Below are 17,555 nucleotides of genomic sequence, written 5' to 3'. Positions count from 1 at the left end.
CAAAGACTTTGGTTATTCCCATGTTAGACAATAACTGTTATACTTTGAAAATGTGTGCAGAGTCCAAATAACTTCAGCCTGACAGGAAGACTGTTTAGGGTTTAAGTTCAAAGAGCTTGTTATGTTGACAGGCTTTTGAGAATCCAAGTTGGCTTTGGGGCATGGGACCTATATAAAAATGATGTAACATCCACTGCTTGATGTTTAGCACTGTTTGCACAAGATTTCAAAGCTCTTTCACCAGACATCAAAACAAATGTCTTAAGACATATTTGCACAAGCTGAATAAATGTCTGCACCTTTCTGTGGCCATTCTTTATATACTTGATTTTCGAGCCACAATGGTTGGAATTTTGTTTTTCTTGCCATCTTTGCATGTGTACAGGCAAAAACTGCATCCAGGCAAAATACATGGTTATCGAAAATTACAAATCTCATCTCAGATTACCCAGCATGAAACAAAAGCATGACAGGTTTCATGAATGTATGTCAAAGTGTTATGAAGATAACAAGTAAACAGCAGGGTTTCCCTTCACTGCCATTTGTGCTTCAGAGACCCCCAAAGTTTTATTCTGACCACCAGTTTTGATACCAAAGTTTGCTTTTACTCAGTCTGACCCCCAGTTTTGACACCAAGGAGATTATTTTACTTAGTCTTGTACCCCTAGGGGATACACTGAGTAAACAGAAGTATAATGAAGTTATGAACTAGCTCACTACATTACAACTCCCCTCCCCATACTTTGTTTACAGAGTATGCTAAACGACCACAACATTTACTATCACAGAAAATATATAAACTAACAACTTCCTGACACAAGTCAGGTTTTTTTTTGTGGCCTGTAAATGAGAGAATGCCCCAAAAATTTAAGATCAAAGAAACTTACTAATCATCTTTGAAGAAATCAGAGTAAAGTCCAGCTTTAAGGAACTTCTTCCTGTGGAACAGTGGCAATTCCCTTCTCTTAGTGCTGCCTTCTACATCACTTTCAGACACACTTCTGAAAAAAGCAAACAGGACCACTTAATCTGAGTCTCTAAAAAAGACAGTGATATTGTACACCAAGGTGGAAAGTAAATGAGATCCACTTGTTCACTCCTGTTAAATACTGAGAACTGAAACTGTCTGTTTCTTGAGGAACTACACCGTACCACAAAAATATTTCCTATGTTTGAGCTACATGTTGACCAGATAGGTGCAGTACAAAAATATTTGTCATCGTGATGTTAGACCTTGATAAAGATATCATGGATATCAATGAACTTGTTTCAGATGCTGTCAATACATGATTCAGAATTCTATTTGAAAGCTGGTGACTGTCATTTGCAGTCAACAAGAAGAGTTAACACTGTTATCTATTTAGTTGATTTTTTTTAATTAAAAAATTAAAAACATAAATATTCAAGTAAAATGTCAAGGAATTCCAAGAACTGTATCCTTGATACTGATATTATGGATAAAAGATCAATGATCTCATCTCAGATGCAAGTACAGTCAATATATGGTAAAGATTTTAATATCATAAAATATTATCCAGTCAACAAAACTTACAGCTGGTGCTTATGACATTGGCAATCAATAATAGAGATAACATTCACATCTATTTAACTGATCTTTTAGTAAAATAAGTTGAAAAACAAAAATTTTCAAGCAAAACTGCTAAGGAATAATTTCTATCACATTCTTAATGAGGGTGTCATTAATTATTGCCATTACAATACCCAACTGTTCATTAGGAGAGTGGAATTTGCATTCCATTTACTGAATAAGCATAACTATACACATCCGAAAACATGCTGAGATCCTCATAACAAAATAAATAATGAAATTATCCAATTATTCTTCACCTTGTTTGATCATAATGTTCATGTTATAAGTGTAACATTCCAAAACTGGATAAATTTTATGTCAATCTCACAATTTTCCAACTCTGACCTTGCAAGGAAAGTACATTGGCTGAACTATATATAATTCATTTTGTAATTTTTGTTTAGCACCAACAGGATTTCCAACAGTTTCCAAATTGTGTACATGGTTAGATGTCAGAATGTTACATCAAGGAATCCTGAAATATTGGAAGCAAATGGAAAAATAACTGATAATATCCACATCAAACATTATTTTATGGTATTTATATGATACCCATTTATGAATAGTCAGATGTTGTGCTTTTTTGTTGACCAGCAGATGAAAAGGAAGTACGCAAACTTTCTTGCTACAGTTTTATCTATGTATCAACTGTTATGTATGTAATTTTTCCTCTTTAACCCTTTACCTCATACAGCATAGTTACAAACTGCAGCATGCTATAAATTGAACACCTGTTACCTAGTCGACAGCATACGCATAGGCCTGCCTGTGAACTGTTAAGCAATGTAGTGTATGTTACGTTTAACAGCAATTTTAACCATTTTACATTTTTGGTACACATCTATTATATGTGGAAAAATTTAAGAGTAAAGTCCGATTGTTATAGCTGTGTTAATTATTTTTCACTGAAGAATTTTTTATGTGCTTTAAAATCAAGAGAGAACTTGTTCACCATCATGTCAGTGAGGCCGCGTGACCACCCATAGCTGTCATTTCCCATACTCGAAATTTACAGGTTTTTCGTCTGCGTCTACATCACTAAGTCATCTGAATTTGATAATCAATAAAAACTAATTGCTGCCTACATAAATATCAGAGCCTTTACCTAAGTTATTGAATCTTTCATAGTTGTGATTCTAATTGTGAAAACTTCGTAAGTACTGAATGAAATCCTGCCTGTGAACTGTTAAGCAATGTAGTGTATGTTAACGTTTAACAGCAATTTTAACCATTTTACATTTTTGGTACACATCTATTATATGTGGAAAAATGTAAGAGTAAAGTCCGATTGTTATAGCTGTGTAATTATTTTTCACAGAAGAATTTTTTATGTGCTTCAGAATCAAGAGAGAACTCATTCACCGTCATGTCATTAAAGCTGCGTGACCAACCGTTGCTGCCATTTCCCATACTCGAAATTTACAAGGTTTTTGTCTGCGTCTACATCACTAAGTCATCTGAATTTCATAATTTATAAAAACTAACTGCTGCCTACATCAATATCAGAGCCTTTACCTAAGTTATTGAATCTTTCATAGCTGTTATTCTAATCTTGAAAACTTCGTAGGAACTGAATGAAATCCGCAACCGCCATTTTGGAGAGTGGAGATTACAACCCAGTTACTTTAAATAGCAGATATCGACCAGTGCATACATAGCTACCACGTGATCTGATGTAATTGTCATTCGCAGAAATGAATGTAGTATCTAATAGGGGGGTTTTCCCCGAAGGTGGCGCTACAAAAACCAGCTAAAAATGGCTGATGTTTACAGCAGGTGTTTACAGCAGGCGTCAAAAGGCGCTTCCATGCGAATGGAGTAAAGGCGTCAAAAGGCACTTCCATGTGAATGGAGTAAAGGCGTCCAAAGACGCTTGCATGAAGTAAAGGGTTAAGATGGAAAATATCATAGGTATAAACAGATGTATGTATCTACATATCAACTGTTATGTAATTTTTCCTCTTTAAGATGGAAAATATCATAGGTATAAATAGATGTATCTATGTATCAACTGTTATGTATGTAACTTTTCCTCTTTAAGATGGAAAATATCATAGGTATAAACAGATCTATCTATCAACTTTTATGTAATTTTTCCTCCTTAAGATGGAAAATATCATAGGTATAAATAGATGAATGAGTTCAACTGACATGTTTTCTTTAAATTATTACATAAATGACATCAAATGTCACACTCACTATAACAACTTAGTTTTTCAGACCTTGTTCCTGCTGAGTAAGTTTCATTTGTTAGGAGCTCATTAGATTTCAAGTTTAAATAACACTTTTGATTTTGCATTGAGGATTATTTCATAATAATTCTTTCAGGAAAAAAAAGTGAGTTGTCATGTGCAATCAATATGAGTAAAAATGTCTTTCTAAAATCATATTGGATACATGCAATGTAATGTACTCCACTGGCCCCCCCCCCGAGATATGAAGTATCTGGAGGTTTAAAACCACATATCTTTTTTAATTAAAAACAAGCATGTGAATTTTAATGACATGTCTGTAAGAATAACAGAAAATGGAGAAGAAAAAAACCCAACCCATCTTACATTGATTTTACATCTATTAGATGATGTAATCAGACCTTGGCTGATTGCAGAAGTGTCTAATGGGAAATAAAAATCGTTTCATGGATGTACAGCACACACATCATGGATTATGGAGAATTCGTGTTGGGAATAAATCTAGCCATGCTCATGTCTAACAGACCAGATACAGTGGTTGTCATTGAAGTTCAAAGTGGATGGATTAAGTTTTATTGCCCAATGTAATTGAAGATGCCAACGGATACCCTCTCATTAATAATAACCCAGGGTGATACAATGAACAACTGGGTACCTGTTGAAAAAAAAAATTTCCAAGTTCAGATCAAGACAGAATAATGATTACAGTTCAAGGCTTGTGTCGCGTGCGCATTTATTCATCATCACAGAGACTTGTATGGCTGCTTAAAATGTATTTGTCACATATGTACTATATAATAATACAATGGAGGACACTTCTTCCCTTTCTCGTGCAACCTATTTAAGAATCAGTGCTGATAATTAAAGCTAGACTGTCCCAACTTCGTCCTTGTCCATGGTCCGCATGCTATTTTTCTCGTGACATAAAACTCACTTATTCTGAGAGCCTGATGACGTTAACTAGGTCAATACCTTTCGTTGATAGCGACACAAAGTACTGATTAAGAAATATTCAACAAAATAAATTTTTAATTCATTCTACAATCTAAATAAAAGAAAGCACAATATAAATGTCCAGTTTAACATGTGCCATTTTTACCTTAAGGTTGTGGCCGTTGAGCGAGTATTAGCTGTTCAAGTCAGGGCCACTGTTTACATGTTGTTTAGTAGACTTTTTTATTAGCAGGAAACCCAAGACAAATATTTTTGTTATGGCAAAGACAACAAAGAAACTGTTACCATAACATGCACTTATACCATGTTAGGAAAACAAAAATGAATTAAGTAACAACTATACAGAATGAAATTTTTCACTGAAATATTTAAATATAAGGGAAATCTTTTTTATTTAATAACTGAAAAAATCTAATAAAAGTTTACCATATGTGTAAATATTGTAATTTTTGCATTAATTTTACATAAAACTACTAAGAAAACAGACGTGATTCTTGAATGTGAAACCACTTGTCAGATTCATTCAATTTTGATAAAACACATGTAGAGGATTGTTGTTGTTGTAGGGCTTAACGCCATTTTTCAGCACACGATAGGCTATACATGGCGGCCAGTATTAATGGTGGAGGAAGAACCCAGGAAAACCCCGAAAAGAACCACCAACCCACGAGGTGAGATGGCAGTGATCCGTAACTGAGAGCGCTTTAGATCACTCGGCCACTTGGGGCCCCCATACATGTAGAGGACCATTCTAAACTGAAAATAAATGGCTCCAGATATCATTAAAAAAACGGGCTGTATCGATGTGACTGTTGGATGTTATATGACTGAAAAATGTTATGAGAGATTCTTTTAAACTTAAAAACATGTTGCACCAGACAGTCATTAACTCATTCAGCCCTAATCCCGTCTGTAGACATGATTTGGTTTCTGCATTCGTTGGCCAATCCCGCCTGTAGTCGTGGATTGTTATATGTTCGGCAGTTGGGTATTTTGTGAGATTTAGATTCGGACATAGAAGTTTCTGAGATTGAAACGTCAGAAGATGAGGATGCTGACAACCATGATGAATTCTAAATTGTGTATAAGTTGTGAAAGACTTGGACAAAAGGGGAAAAAAAATACATCAATGTGTAGACAAATTCATTTGTAACAAATGGTGAAAAATTTCGTGGATTTTAATTGGATATAAGAAGAGAAATTAAGGTAAGAGTGAATGTATGTGCACGATGTTTTCAAAATTTTTCAAACAGGTAAAAACTCTGGGGCATAAGCAGCTAGACAAAGCTTAGTGCTTCTGGGGCATAGCAGCAGAGATACTGATACCAGTGCTGGGGCCAAATGAGTTAAGGAACGAACCATGTCAGGTCAAGGATACTACAACAGTCATCATTTGTGGACTTCGCGACTATTCGCGAAAAGTTACTGTAAACATGCAGATTAGTTAAACTGAGCGTCATACAAAAATAATTTCTCAATTTCTTTTGTGTCTATACTCTTGTAGTAACTGCTAATCCATGTGGATTAGCTGATTTGTGACAAAAATCTTAGCTACAGATTCCGGAAAGTAGCAAAAATAAATGTAGATTAAATACAATAAATATGTATGTTTTTCATACAGTTTACTGTAATTATGTCATGTAATATATAGATTGCTCTTTTTATGCTCAGATTACACTTTTTTGCCACTTATAATAGTAATAAATTATGCTTATATCTCTCTTGGGGGGTTGGCATGTGTTAACCATCAACAAAGCAGCAGTTCAGGTTGACATTTACTACAATTTCCCTTTGATCGGATACCAAGGTAACCGATCGTTAGGATTGACGGTTACCAGTAAGATATTTCCCAAACTTTTAACACCTCTAAATGTAATAGTGGGCATCCCCTACATAGCATAAAACTTGCCCATAGTATAGAATTCTCTTTTTAAAGTTGTACACAATACCATTTAATATTCAGCAACTTGCCTATCAGTCAACCAGACAAAAACATTAGCCCAAAAGTCTAAATCTGCTGATTACACAAAGATAAAGACTGAAACATTGATATAATGAGCGAATAAAATGGGTGAAATAGGCTGTTTATCAAGGTTTTGAGTTGGGGCCCAAAATTTATTGTTGCAATCATCCATGGTACTGATTGTGTCAGATTTTAAACATATTGGTAGGTTAACAACTGCAAAACTTTGATGAAAAACAAAAATGTGTAAATATATGGAGTTCAAAGGTAAGATGAATCAGGGATGGGGGACAAGTAGCAGGGATGGGATCAAAATGGAAATCTAGTAATCAATTACTTGAAGCTTAGAATCAATAATAATCCAATGATCATTTCACATTACAGTAATTTCATATTCTTCATTTCTCTTCCAGTAACCATAAATTGTACTATCTGGCCACTGCCTTTGCAATTAACCCTTTACTTCATGCAAGCATCTTTGGACGCCTCTACTCCATTTGCATGGAAGTGCCTTTTGACGCCTCTACAAGATTTGAATGGAAGCGCCTTTTGACGCCTGCTGTAAACATCAGCCATTTTGAGCTGGTTTTCGTAGCGCCACCTTCTGGGAAAACCCCCCATTAGATACTACATTCATTTCTGCGAATGACAATTACATCAGATCACATGGTAGCTATGTATACACTGGTCAATATCTGCTATTTAAAGTAACTGGGTCATAATCTCCACTCTCCAAAATGGTGGTCGCGGATTTCATTCAGTACGTACGAAGTTTTCAAGATTAGAATAACAACTACAAAAGATTCAATAACTTAGGTAAAGGCTCTGATATTGATGTAGGCAGCAATTATTTTTTATAAATTATCAAATTCAGATGACTTAGTGATGTAGACGCGGCTTCAATGGCATGACGATGAACGAGTTCTCTCTCGATTTTGAAGCACATAAAAAATTCTTCCGTGAAAAATAATTACACAGCTATAACATTTCACAGGCAGGATTTCATTCAGTACTTACGAAGTTTTCACGATCAGAATCACAACTATGAAAGATTCAATAACTTAGGTAAAGGCTCTGATATTTATGTAGGCAGCAATTAGTTTTTATTGATTATCAAATTCAGATGACTTTGTGATGTAGACGCAGATGAAAAACATGTAAATTTTGAGTATGGGAAATGGCAGCTACGGTTGGTCACGCGGCCTCACTGACATGACGGTGAACGAGTTCTCTCTCGATTTTAAGGCACATAAAAAATTCTTCAGTGAAAAATAATTACACAGCTATAACAATCGGACTTTACTCTTAAATGTTTCCACATATAATAGATGTGTAGCAAAAATGTAAAATGGTTAAAACTGCTGTTAAACATAACATACACTACATTGCTTAACAGTTCACAGGCCTATGCGTATGCTGTCGACTAGGTAACAGGTGTTCTATTTATAGTGTTGTGCACTTTGTCACTATGATCTATGAGGTAAAGGGTTAACTCATAGACCCCTGGTAGAAACGCGAAAATTGTAGTAAACATTTAATGAATACCTGTTGATCATAATGGTCAGTTACCTGGATACTGGACTGAAGGGAAATAATATCAAATGTGTACAAACCTGAACAGCTTATTTGAAGGTTCATAATGCCATGCAAAAGTATATTATTTCAGAGCCCCTTTTCTTAAGTCAGGATGTATTTTGCAAGTTAGATTCATCTGAAGGGGCAACTTGTCATAAGTGAGATTTGTGATTTGGAAAAACAATTCAGCCCAACCTGATCGATAGATGATAGGAAGATAGGAAAATTAACAACAATTTGCTCCAATGATATCCACTAAAATCCACAATGCCTGACATTTTAAAGCACTTTATGCCAAATACATGAAGTCAATTATAGGTCACATAGCCTTATAAAAATAGTTAAGAATGATCCAACTCACAATATTCCATATGTTAGCTCCACCTGTCGTACAAAATAAACAATTAATTGGTGGCTCAATTGAAAGGATTGTCAACTTGAAAGAAAATAAAGAAAGTGCTGCCTTCACAAGCCAAGTCTCATAGGGCGATGTGCACTGGTAGACAACCTGTATATGGTAAATAGATACCTGGTAACTCATTTTATTACTGAGGTACTCATTCACAGCTCTACCCGTGGAAATCATTTTCATTTTGACCCCAAAAAGGAGGATTGCAAACACATTTTGGGGTTTACTTCTGAATGGATCCAAACACTCCTATTACCAAGAGAATGACATATAATCAGATGCAGAGGTGTAGAAAAGATGTTTTTGTTTGATTATTTTGGCCATGCATTTGCAGAAAGGGTGAAATTGTGACTTTTTTTGTTGCACTGGACCCTTGATTTTTGTTCCCTGGCCTCATTTAAATCCAAATCCAAAACCAATCCTCCGTTTTGCAAAGGTTCATCTGTCAGTATGCATTCAGACCAATCTGATTTAGATCTAAAGCCAAAAGAAAATCAAATCCAAACACAAACTCCCATTCCAAAATTGTCAAATTTGGAGCCTGAAAAAAACTGGGTCTCAGAAATTGTTTTTGGCACTATTAGATATCATTATACAACTATATCTGTCCCCTTTTCAGTAACATGATCCACTTTGTTGTACCATCAATGATGATGATGTTACAAAGCTGCTTCATGATGTGTACATGTGGCATGCAGGGCTAATGACTTTACTACAGATCTGGTTTTGTTTTGTTTGGTGTTTTATGGCAAGCAAGCAGATTCGGTGTCTACAGATCCATTAAATCCAATGATGATAGAATTGGCATAATACTGAAGTACATGTGCCCAAAATTCATAAATTTCAAACTGACAGCTTGAGAAGAAAAAATATGAATTTATACACTGGGAAATTTGGAAAATAATGCTGAGCCTGCATCACTTGTTCAGCAGTGTTAAAACTAAATTAATATTACAGAAATTAGTTTGACCACCACACATCACATGCAAAACAAGTTCGATCTCGATTGTACATGTACACTTAAAGAATTTAGCTATTATAGGGTTTTAATAATTTCAAACAACTATGAGAATTTTCCACACTGACCCAAACTCTGGATTCTTAATTCATGGTTGTACACAATGACGAAGAGTCAAACAGGAAGCATTTCAAGGACTAAAGGCTAACTAAAATAACAACTGTCTGCTGAGTAAAGACATGCATGTATATTAAGGATGCAATTATTAGTCTATCAAATTTAGTAATTAGTGTGTTGCCTACATCAATAACTAAAGCCTATATTCAACTCACTGAATTTCAATTATAACTAGTTATAATTCAAATCATCTAAACTCAAGAAAGCACTAAAAAAATAAATAAGTGGCCTCCATTCTAAATAGCACAGAACCCAACCCAGTTACTTTAAGTAGCAGATTACGATTATCTCTAAAGTAGCAGCCACATAATGTGACATAATGGACATTGACCACAATGCCTGCAGTTTCATATAAGGTTTTTCCCCCTAAGATGGTGCTAAAAATCCCAGCTAAAAATAGCTGATATTTACCTATTTATTGTTCTACCCACCTGTATGTAGGGTATAGCTGGAGAACTGATGGTAAGTGGCACTGAGTAAAAAATTCTTAACAAATGTCTGACACCAGGTAAATTTTTTTTATGGACTTCTGTTTCATATGCAGCGTATTTTTAACAGCAATATTCCATGCCAGATTGGTACTGTTTTCATTTCAAACCATTTCCTGAAAACCCAATGTCATAAAAATTGCTATCTATTCAAGAGGAGTAGCAATTTTCGAGTTTCAAGATGGATACCATAATGGTCACGCATGACATCACATTGAAACTATTTTTACTGGGGACCATCTATACAAGTTGTAATAAGTCTTTTAGTGAAAACCCTATGGTGATATCATCATGCATTGAAGAGGAGTGCTAACATCTTCAAGATGGTGGCCATGTTGGGTATCAGAACACCACCATTTTCATATATGGCCATGTCACAAGAAGTCGTTCAGTGAGAATTCCATATTGATATAACCATCAGTTCTGGAGGAGTACAGATAATATTTATTTTCAAGACAGAAGCCATGTTTGATATTCAGTGGTCACTATCTTCATTCAAGACCAACTTGACCATGCAATGAATGCCGATGTCAAGTGTCAGGCCAATCCTTTCAGGAGTAAGGATAAGCAGTAATAACAACAGTGTTTGAATGGAAACATAACATGCCTGATGACTGGCAATCACCTTAGTTCTTCTGGATTTTGACCAGTATAGCTTGGAATTTGTCACTCCAATGGTAGAAATGGCACTTATTCAATGCACATATCAATATAAATTTCAACCAAAGTAACAGCACCTTTCCCCTTTCAGAACTAAAGGAGCTTGAATAAATTCTTGAATATTTATATAGACCCTGGAGTACAGAATCTATTTTCTTCGTCCCATAAATATCAGGTATATAAATACAGATGTTTAAAATAAATGCACCAAGGTGATGCATGAAACTGCTGCATAAAAAATATAGTTAGGTATCATCATCTAATTTGTGATATTTAAATTCACCAGTGATCTAACAAGTGCTTGAACAGAAACAGTCCCTATTTTTTTTTCTCAGAAAAACATCAACAGTTCTGCACTCAATTAAAACTGGCTATTCTGCTTTCTTTTGATAACAAATTGGTCAACTACTTGCTATTTCCCTGTGAACCCAGGTCAGAATCCACAATTCCACCACACGGGAACACTAGATGCTAGCCATGTAACTTTTGTTTTTCTTTTGCCCCACTTCACATCAGGGTCTTTTCTTAAACTGAAAATTAACACCCCTTCCCCTGCCAAATGGGAGATGATTTTCTGAATATAGGATGGACTTAATCAAGAAATTAAAGTAGAGCTTAGAAAAACCATGCAGGATCTTCCTTGCATTTTGCTGATTTTCTGAATTTTTTAAAAAAAAACGGATGTTAATCTTAGAATCACATGTTCTAGAAAAGAAAATTCACAGACCAACCTCATACCAAAACATGGTTTTGTTCAAAAGTTGGGGATGGGCTTTTTTCATTGAAAATATGTGTATGTAAAATACACATTTATTCAGTGAAAAGCCCATCCCCAACTTTTGAACAAACTTATAAGTCTGGCCCTCATGGGCTTATAATCCGAAAAATGCTGTAATATAAGTTGACAACTTTTGTTGTGCAACTGACATAAAATAAACAATTTGATATTTTTCAAACCAAAAAGGAATTTAGTTCTAACTTACTCTAATGTATCTTGAAGCCTTTTTCGTCCTATGGTGGTTGCTGCCACATCATCATCATCACTATTGCCATCACCCCTCTTTCTCTTAAGCCTCTGACTGACTGGGAGGGGTTCAGACTCTGAGCACACAGACCGTATCACAGAATTATCAGAATCTACATTTCCTTCCAATTCCACATTGTTTGAATCATCATGTGATCTTTCGGTCACAACACATGTTTGAGGATTTGTTTTCCTAAGATTAACATCGTAAGATTTCCTTTTCAAATGTGTGAACTTTGTTCTACGTCTACTCCTCCTTTTCAATTTTCTATACTGTTTCTTTATTTTACCTGCCGTTGCTATTGCCGGTGATTTTGGCACATGGTCGAATGTCTTTATCTTTTCTTCCCGAGAGGAATTCTGATTATTTTGATTCTGAACACATTTTTTACAGGAATCAGATGCCTCTCCTGAAGCTAGGACAGCTGCTGAATGAGAATTAGCGAGTTCTTGAGATGAGAACAGTTGAGAGGGTTGAGATCTGGCACCTGAAGGTTGGGTAAATTTGCTGAAAGCACCATCAAATATATTTGATCCAAATAACCTGGAATCACCACCTGTTGATTTCTGATTGTCCAGAAAAGCAAACTTAGCAAGGGAGTCCAATGATTGTAGTTTTGCGGCAACGGATGCAAAACTTGGCTGAGATTTCTCGCGCCCTTTTGTATTTTTCTGTGAATGGATTTCTGAAAAGAACAAAGACAATTTGAGTTGTAAAATAAATTAAAATCTCTTTTCTTGATATGGACATGGGGAGGGGATGTCCGGTAAAAGCAAATAAATTAGTTTTGGGGAGATGAATAATTTTAATTATTTAATACTTACCAACTATTATTGAGTAAACAGTACAGCTCACATGATTTTTTCATTTCTCCATTTATTGCAGTGAGGGTGGAGAGAACATGGACTGGATTTGGAGAAAGCCCCTCCACCATCTCTCCCCATATCCTGATCGAGTTACTGCAACATCTAACTGCTTTGCACACAACACTCTGTTGCAGTCACATTTAATGAAAACCACAGAGTGGCTCTGGTCTTGATAAATTTAGCATAGTTTATGACCAATGCATGCATGCACTAAAAAGCTGAATTGAGAAATAAAAGTACATGATGCAACACTTATCTTTTTTTTATGTATGTCTGTTGACTTCTATGTATGTGCAACTTCCTCCATGGCACAGGCAAGGTAAGGGATTTTTAAAGCCACACATATGGATAAAACCATGTGGCAGTCCAAGATTCAGACCATCGGAAGTACATTACACATGCCTGACCTACTCCATTGCCCTTAAATATTAACAGAGACATTTTCGTTTTTCGAAATTAACTTACAGATAACATTAACATAATTGCAACGATGCATTAACTACAAATGCTAGATACTGAGCGAAGCATCTAAATTTCAATGCTTTCTGGCTTCAATCACACATTTTCATTCAATTGTTTCCACTGATGCTTGTTCAATTTGACAAGACACCAATTCAATTTTTTAAAAAATTGCATTAGCACTTTAATGAAAAGAAAACAAAATCACATTATGTTCTGACACTTGTTTAACATATTTTCTTTCAGAAGCCATTTGCTTAATATTTGATTTTGGAAAAAACATGATTATTCAGTTTATTATAAACACTTGCTAGTTCTAATGCAGATGATATATGATAAATATCAGATACAATTTTTGATAATATAATGCCAATGTCATGTAAACTGTATTATTACTATATTTTGCATCCTGACTATAAATGTCAATATTTAAAAAAAATACTGTCATTAGAATCTACATCTGCATTCATATCCGTATTTCCACTGAAGTCTGTGTTTATTAAATTTCTTTGTTGTATTAATTGGTGGGAAAAGAATGATCAATGTCAAACAATGAAATTAGAAAAGTCACGTTTCACAGACCCGAATGTGGAACAAAACTGCACTAGCTCTTCAAGTGACCCCATGCATGAGTTCTTGTTAACACTGTATGCTTTCTTTTGACATAGAATCACAGCATTACAGTGGTAATTAAAACACACAAAACTAAGTGATAATGTACTTTTGGGAAATATGATGATGAAAATGAAGTTCATTAACTGACTGAATTTGTACATGTTCTCTACGATAACTTTGTACAGTAGCAGGTCTCCATAGGTATTGTTTTCTTCGCAAATGATGTGTTCATTTCATATTCAAACTGACAATCGAACAACAACAGCTGCTCTCCATATGGTTTGTTTTATTTGCCATTGTGCTGTCATTTACTAACTAAACATTTTGTTTAATCTTGTTGTACAACCACAGATTAACTCCATTTTTAAATCATGTTAAAGAAAACTCGATGACAGAATGTGTGAACTAATCAATTCAGCTAGTACACAATTACTGGCATTTGTGCCCTTAAATATTAACAGAGACTTAATGCAAACTACCTACAAAATTTGACGCAATATTTTTAAATAAATAAAAGCGTAAAATTCTTGTGTGTGTCAGTGATGTCAGTGATATCGACTTTCCACTGATTGTGATCTTAAACTGTTAGGCTACATTGTTTAAACTTAAATTAAGAATGCAGAGAACTTTTTAACATCTACAATACATGTAAATAGGGATGTCAACAGGTACTCAGGTACTTGCACACTGATAATAACCTGGGTAATAGAATGAGCCATCAAGAAGCCAATTAACGTTTCCTGCCAGCACATGGGTCACCATCAGCCTTTGGCTTGTAAGGGCAGCGCTCACTTTGTTTTCAAGTTGAAAATCCTTTTAATCAAGCCACAAATTCTTTATATGTACTTGCTCAGTGCCAAGTCAAATTTTGCCTCTTCCGGTAAACATTTGACCTTAATCTCTTAACTTACTTTCCCACATGGCAACTCTTTGATTAAGCCAAACTATGCAATACATGTTTTTACTTTTTCATTGTTGTTGTTGTTTTAAGTTAACCCTTTACCTCATAGAGTGTATGTTTTTTTAGGCGGTAGATACACACGTACCAAAGTTACACAGCGCAGTGCATTACAAATAGATCTCCTGTTACCTATTTGACCCCATACACATAGGCTTGCCTGTTAACTGTTAAGCAGTATAGTATATGTTATGTTTAACATTAATTTGAACCATTTTACAATTTTGATACACATCTATAATGTATAGAAAGATTTAACAATATAATCCAATAGTTTTAGTTGTATAATTATTTTTCATAGAAGAAATTTTTATGTGCTTTAAAATCTTCAGAGAACTCATTCACCGTCAAGCCACTGAAGCCGTGTGACCATCCATAGCTGCCATTTCTCACATTCAAAATGTACAAGTTCTTTGTCTACATCTATGTCACTAATCATCTGAATCTGATAATTTATAGAAACTAATTGTTGACTACATCAAATATCAGAGCCCTTAGCTAAGTTATTGAAGCTTTCATAGTGATTCGAATTGTGCAAACTCAAGAAAGTATTGAATGAAACCCGCAGTCTCCATTTTAGAGAGTGGAGAATACAACCCAGTTACTTTAAATAGCAGATTACAACTGGCTCTTAAACACCGACCACATTATCTGATGTAATGGTCATTCACATTGATGGATGTGGTATCTAATATGGGGTTTTCCCTGAAGGTTGCACAATGAACACCAGCTCAAAATGGCTGATGTTTACAGCAGGCACTGAAAGGCGCTTCCATTTGAATGATGTAGGGGCATCAAAATGCGCTTCCGTATGAATCAGGTAGAGGTGTTCAAAGGTGCTTCTATAAGAATGGAGTAAAAACCTCCAAAGGCAAATGCATGAGGTAAAGGGTTAAATGCCATTTTCAGTGCATGATGATAGGCGATACATGGCAGCAAACTGGTGTATAATGAACCTGGGTACACCCCTCCCCCAAAAGAACCACAGATCTATGGGAAGCTACTGGCAAATTTTCTCACATACCCACACTGGCCGAACCCAAGACTTGAACCCATATGAACACATGTGAGACAACAGTGATTGGAAAAGGCAAGCACTTTAGACCACTTGGCTACACAGGGACCCCACCATAGAGCTAGTATTCACCTTGGGCCTCTTTCACTTTATCAAGTCAAAAAATCTTATCCATTCAATGTGATAATAACCTTCCATAGATTGCCAGTAAGAAAAGGTCCACTGATGCACTTCACATGCCATGCACAGAACAGTCATCTTTTTCACAGACAACAATTACACATGGACATCAGTGTGGTGGGAGGAGGGTATTCAGCAACAGCATTTGATAAGTATTGCAGACTAAAAAATTGTTCTATCCCCCCCACTACATTTTAATAGCAGCAATAACTTACCCATCAATAATGTGTAGCTGAATTTCTCAGCTGAGTGATTAGGTTGATGCATTCAACCAGAACCAAAAAAGGTAGTGTACTCTCCATTCAAGGAAGCGATCCACTTTACAGCTTGTTTGTGTCCCTCTTGACCATATGCTGTGCCACAAATACACATCCCAGATATAAAAAAATACTGATGCTTTAATGTGCTAATGTGCGGAAAGAGAAAGTAGTATGGGATCCCCACAAAAATGCTGCCTTCAAGACATCCTCCAAGGAAGAATATATCACAGAGACCTAATGAAGGCATCAAAAGAGTTGCCCATTGGAGTCGACGAGGATATACTAGTATACTCCAATCAGGAAAGTGGCTGTGTAGCACTGTCCTTCATTGATGTGACATAGGAACACTATGCATTTCCAAAAATATAATTATGGTGAGTTGGGGTTTCTACATGTGCTGTAAGTTCCAGTAGGAAGATGAGACCACTTGTTTTTTCTGGCGGATGTTCTGCTTCTAGACTTCCTGTTGGCTGCCACCTGACAAGGTGATTGTCAGATGTGACCCACAGCATAGCCTCTAATCTGGATCCAGGGTCAACATGTGAAGCAGTCTGGGTTAGTGTCCCAAGGGCCTTGTGGCCACATCCCCCTTGCCCCATCCAGACTTTGTTCTCTGAAATACACATTCTCTAAATGGGGATAATGAATAACAAGATGTACATTGTCACACATAAAACTCATCTGCTTGCATATATGTTTGTATTTGTGTATCCCAGTGTATTTGCACATAGTTAACTATGAACTTGCTTGTTAGGAATTTGCAACTGTCTGAAGAATGGTGTGGTGTTCTTCCTTTAATTTTAATACGTTTGATCCAAGGTTGTACCCTCGAGAATGGAAAGCTCTGTAAAGCATAGATGTAAACTGTCCTCCACTACAGAAAGAACCTTCTGATCATTTCATGATGTTTAATCAGGTCTCTGAATAAGGGTCCAATCGAACACCTACAAGTATTAAAGAAAAAAGCATGCACTACAGTTTAGGGAAAAGGGAGGTAAAAAAATACTTCTTTGTCTTGCCCTTGCCTGTCCACTTATTCTGTCTGGTTTGTGGGGTGGACTTTGGGGGTTGATGAACTGGCTATTTGTTGTTTTTGGTTGCGAAACTTTTTGTTGGCATAGTGCATGACTCATGGCTCGATGACACGTCCCCGAAATGTATTCATGGAACATGAATGCACTCCCACGATGACATAAACGTACAACATAAA

General features: G+C 35.8%; 1 protein-coding gene across 3 annotated transcripts in view; it reads right to left on the bottom strand.

Moving 5' to 3' along the window:
• LOC149801847 (uncharacterized) overlaps window positions 1–17,555 on the bottom strand; it is a 173,410-nt gene that overhangs the window by 108,580 nt on the left and 47,275 nt on the right. For all 3 annotated transcript variants that reach the window (XM_089956221.1, XM_089956220.1, XM_089956223.1), the window contains exons 4-5: window positions 11,951–12,677; window positions 888–1,001 (exon numbers count right to left, since the gene is read on the bottom strand). In XM_089956221.1, coding sequence (XP_089812347.1) covers window positions 888–1,001; window positions 11,951–12,677 — 841 coding nt within the window. The remainder of the gene's footprint in view (window positions 1–887; window positions 1,002–11,950; window positions 12,678–17,555) is intronic.

The sequence above is a fragment of the Sinohyriopsis cumingii genome, chromosome 4 (assembly GCF_028554795.1).
Source record: "Sinohyriopsis cumingii isolate HCF-2022 chromosome 4, ASM2855479v2, whole genome shotgun sequence".
In the NCBI taxonomy this organism is placed as follows: Eukaryota; Metazoa; Mollusca; class Bivalvia; order Unionida; family Unionidae; genus Sinohyriopsis; species Sinohyriopsis cumingii.
The sequence above is the reverse complement of the archived record's forward strand: the minus strand, read 5'-3'. Positions and strand labels throughout refer to the sequence as shown.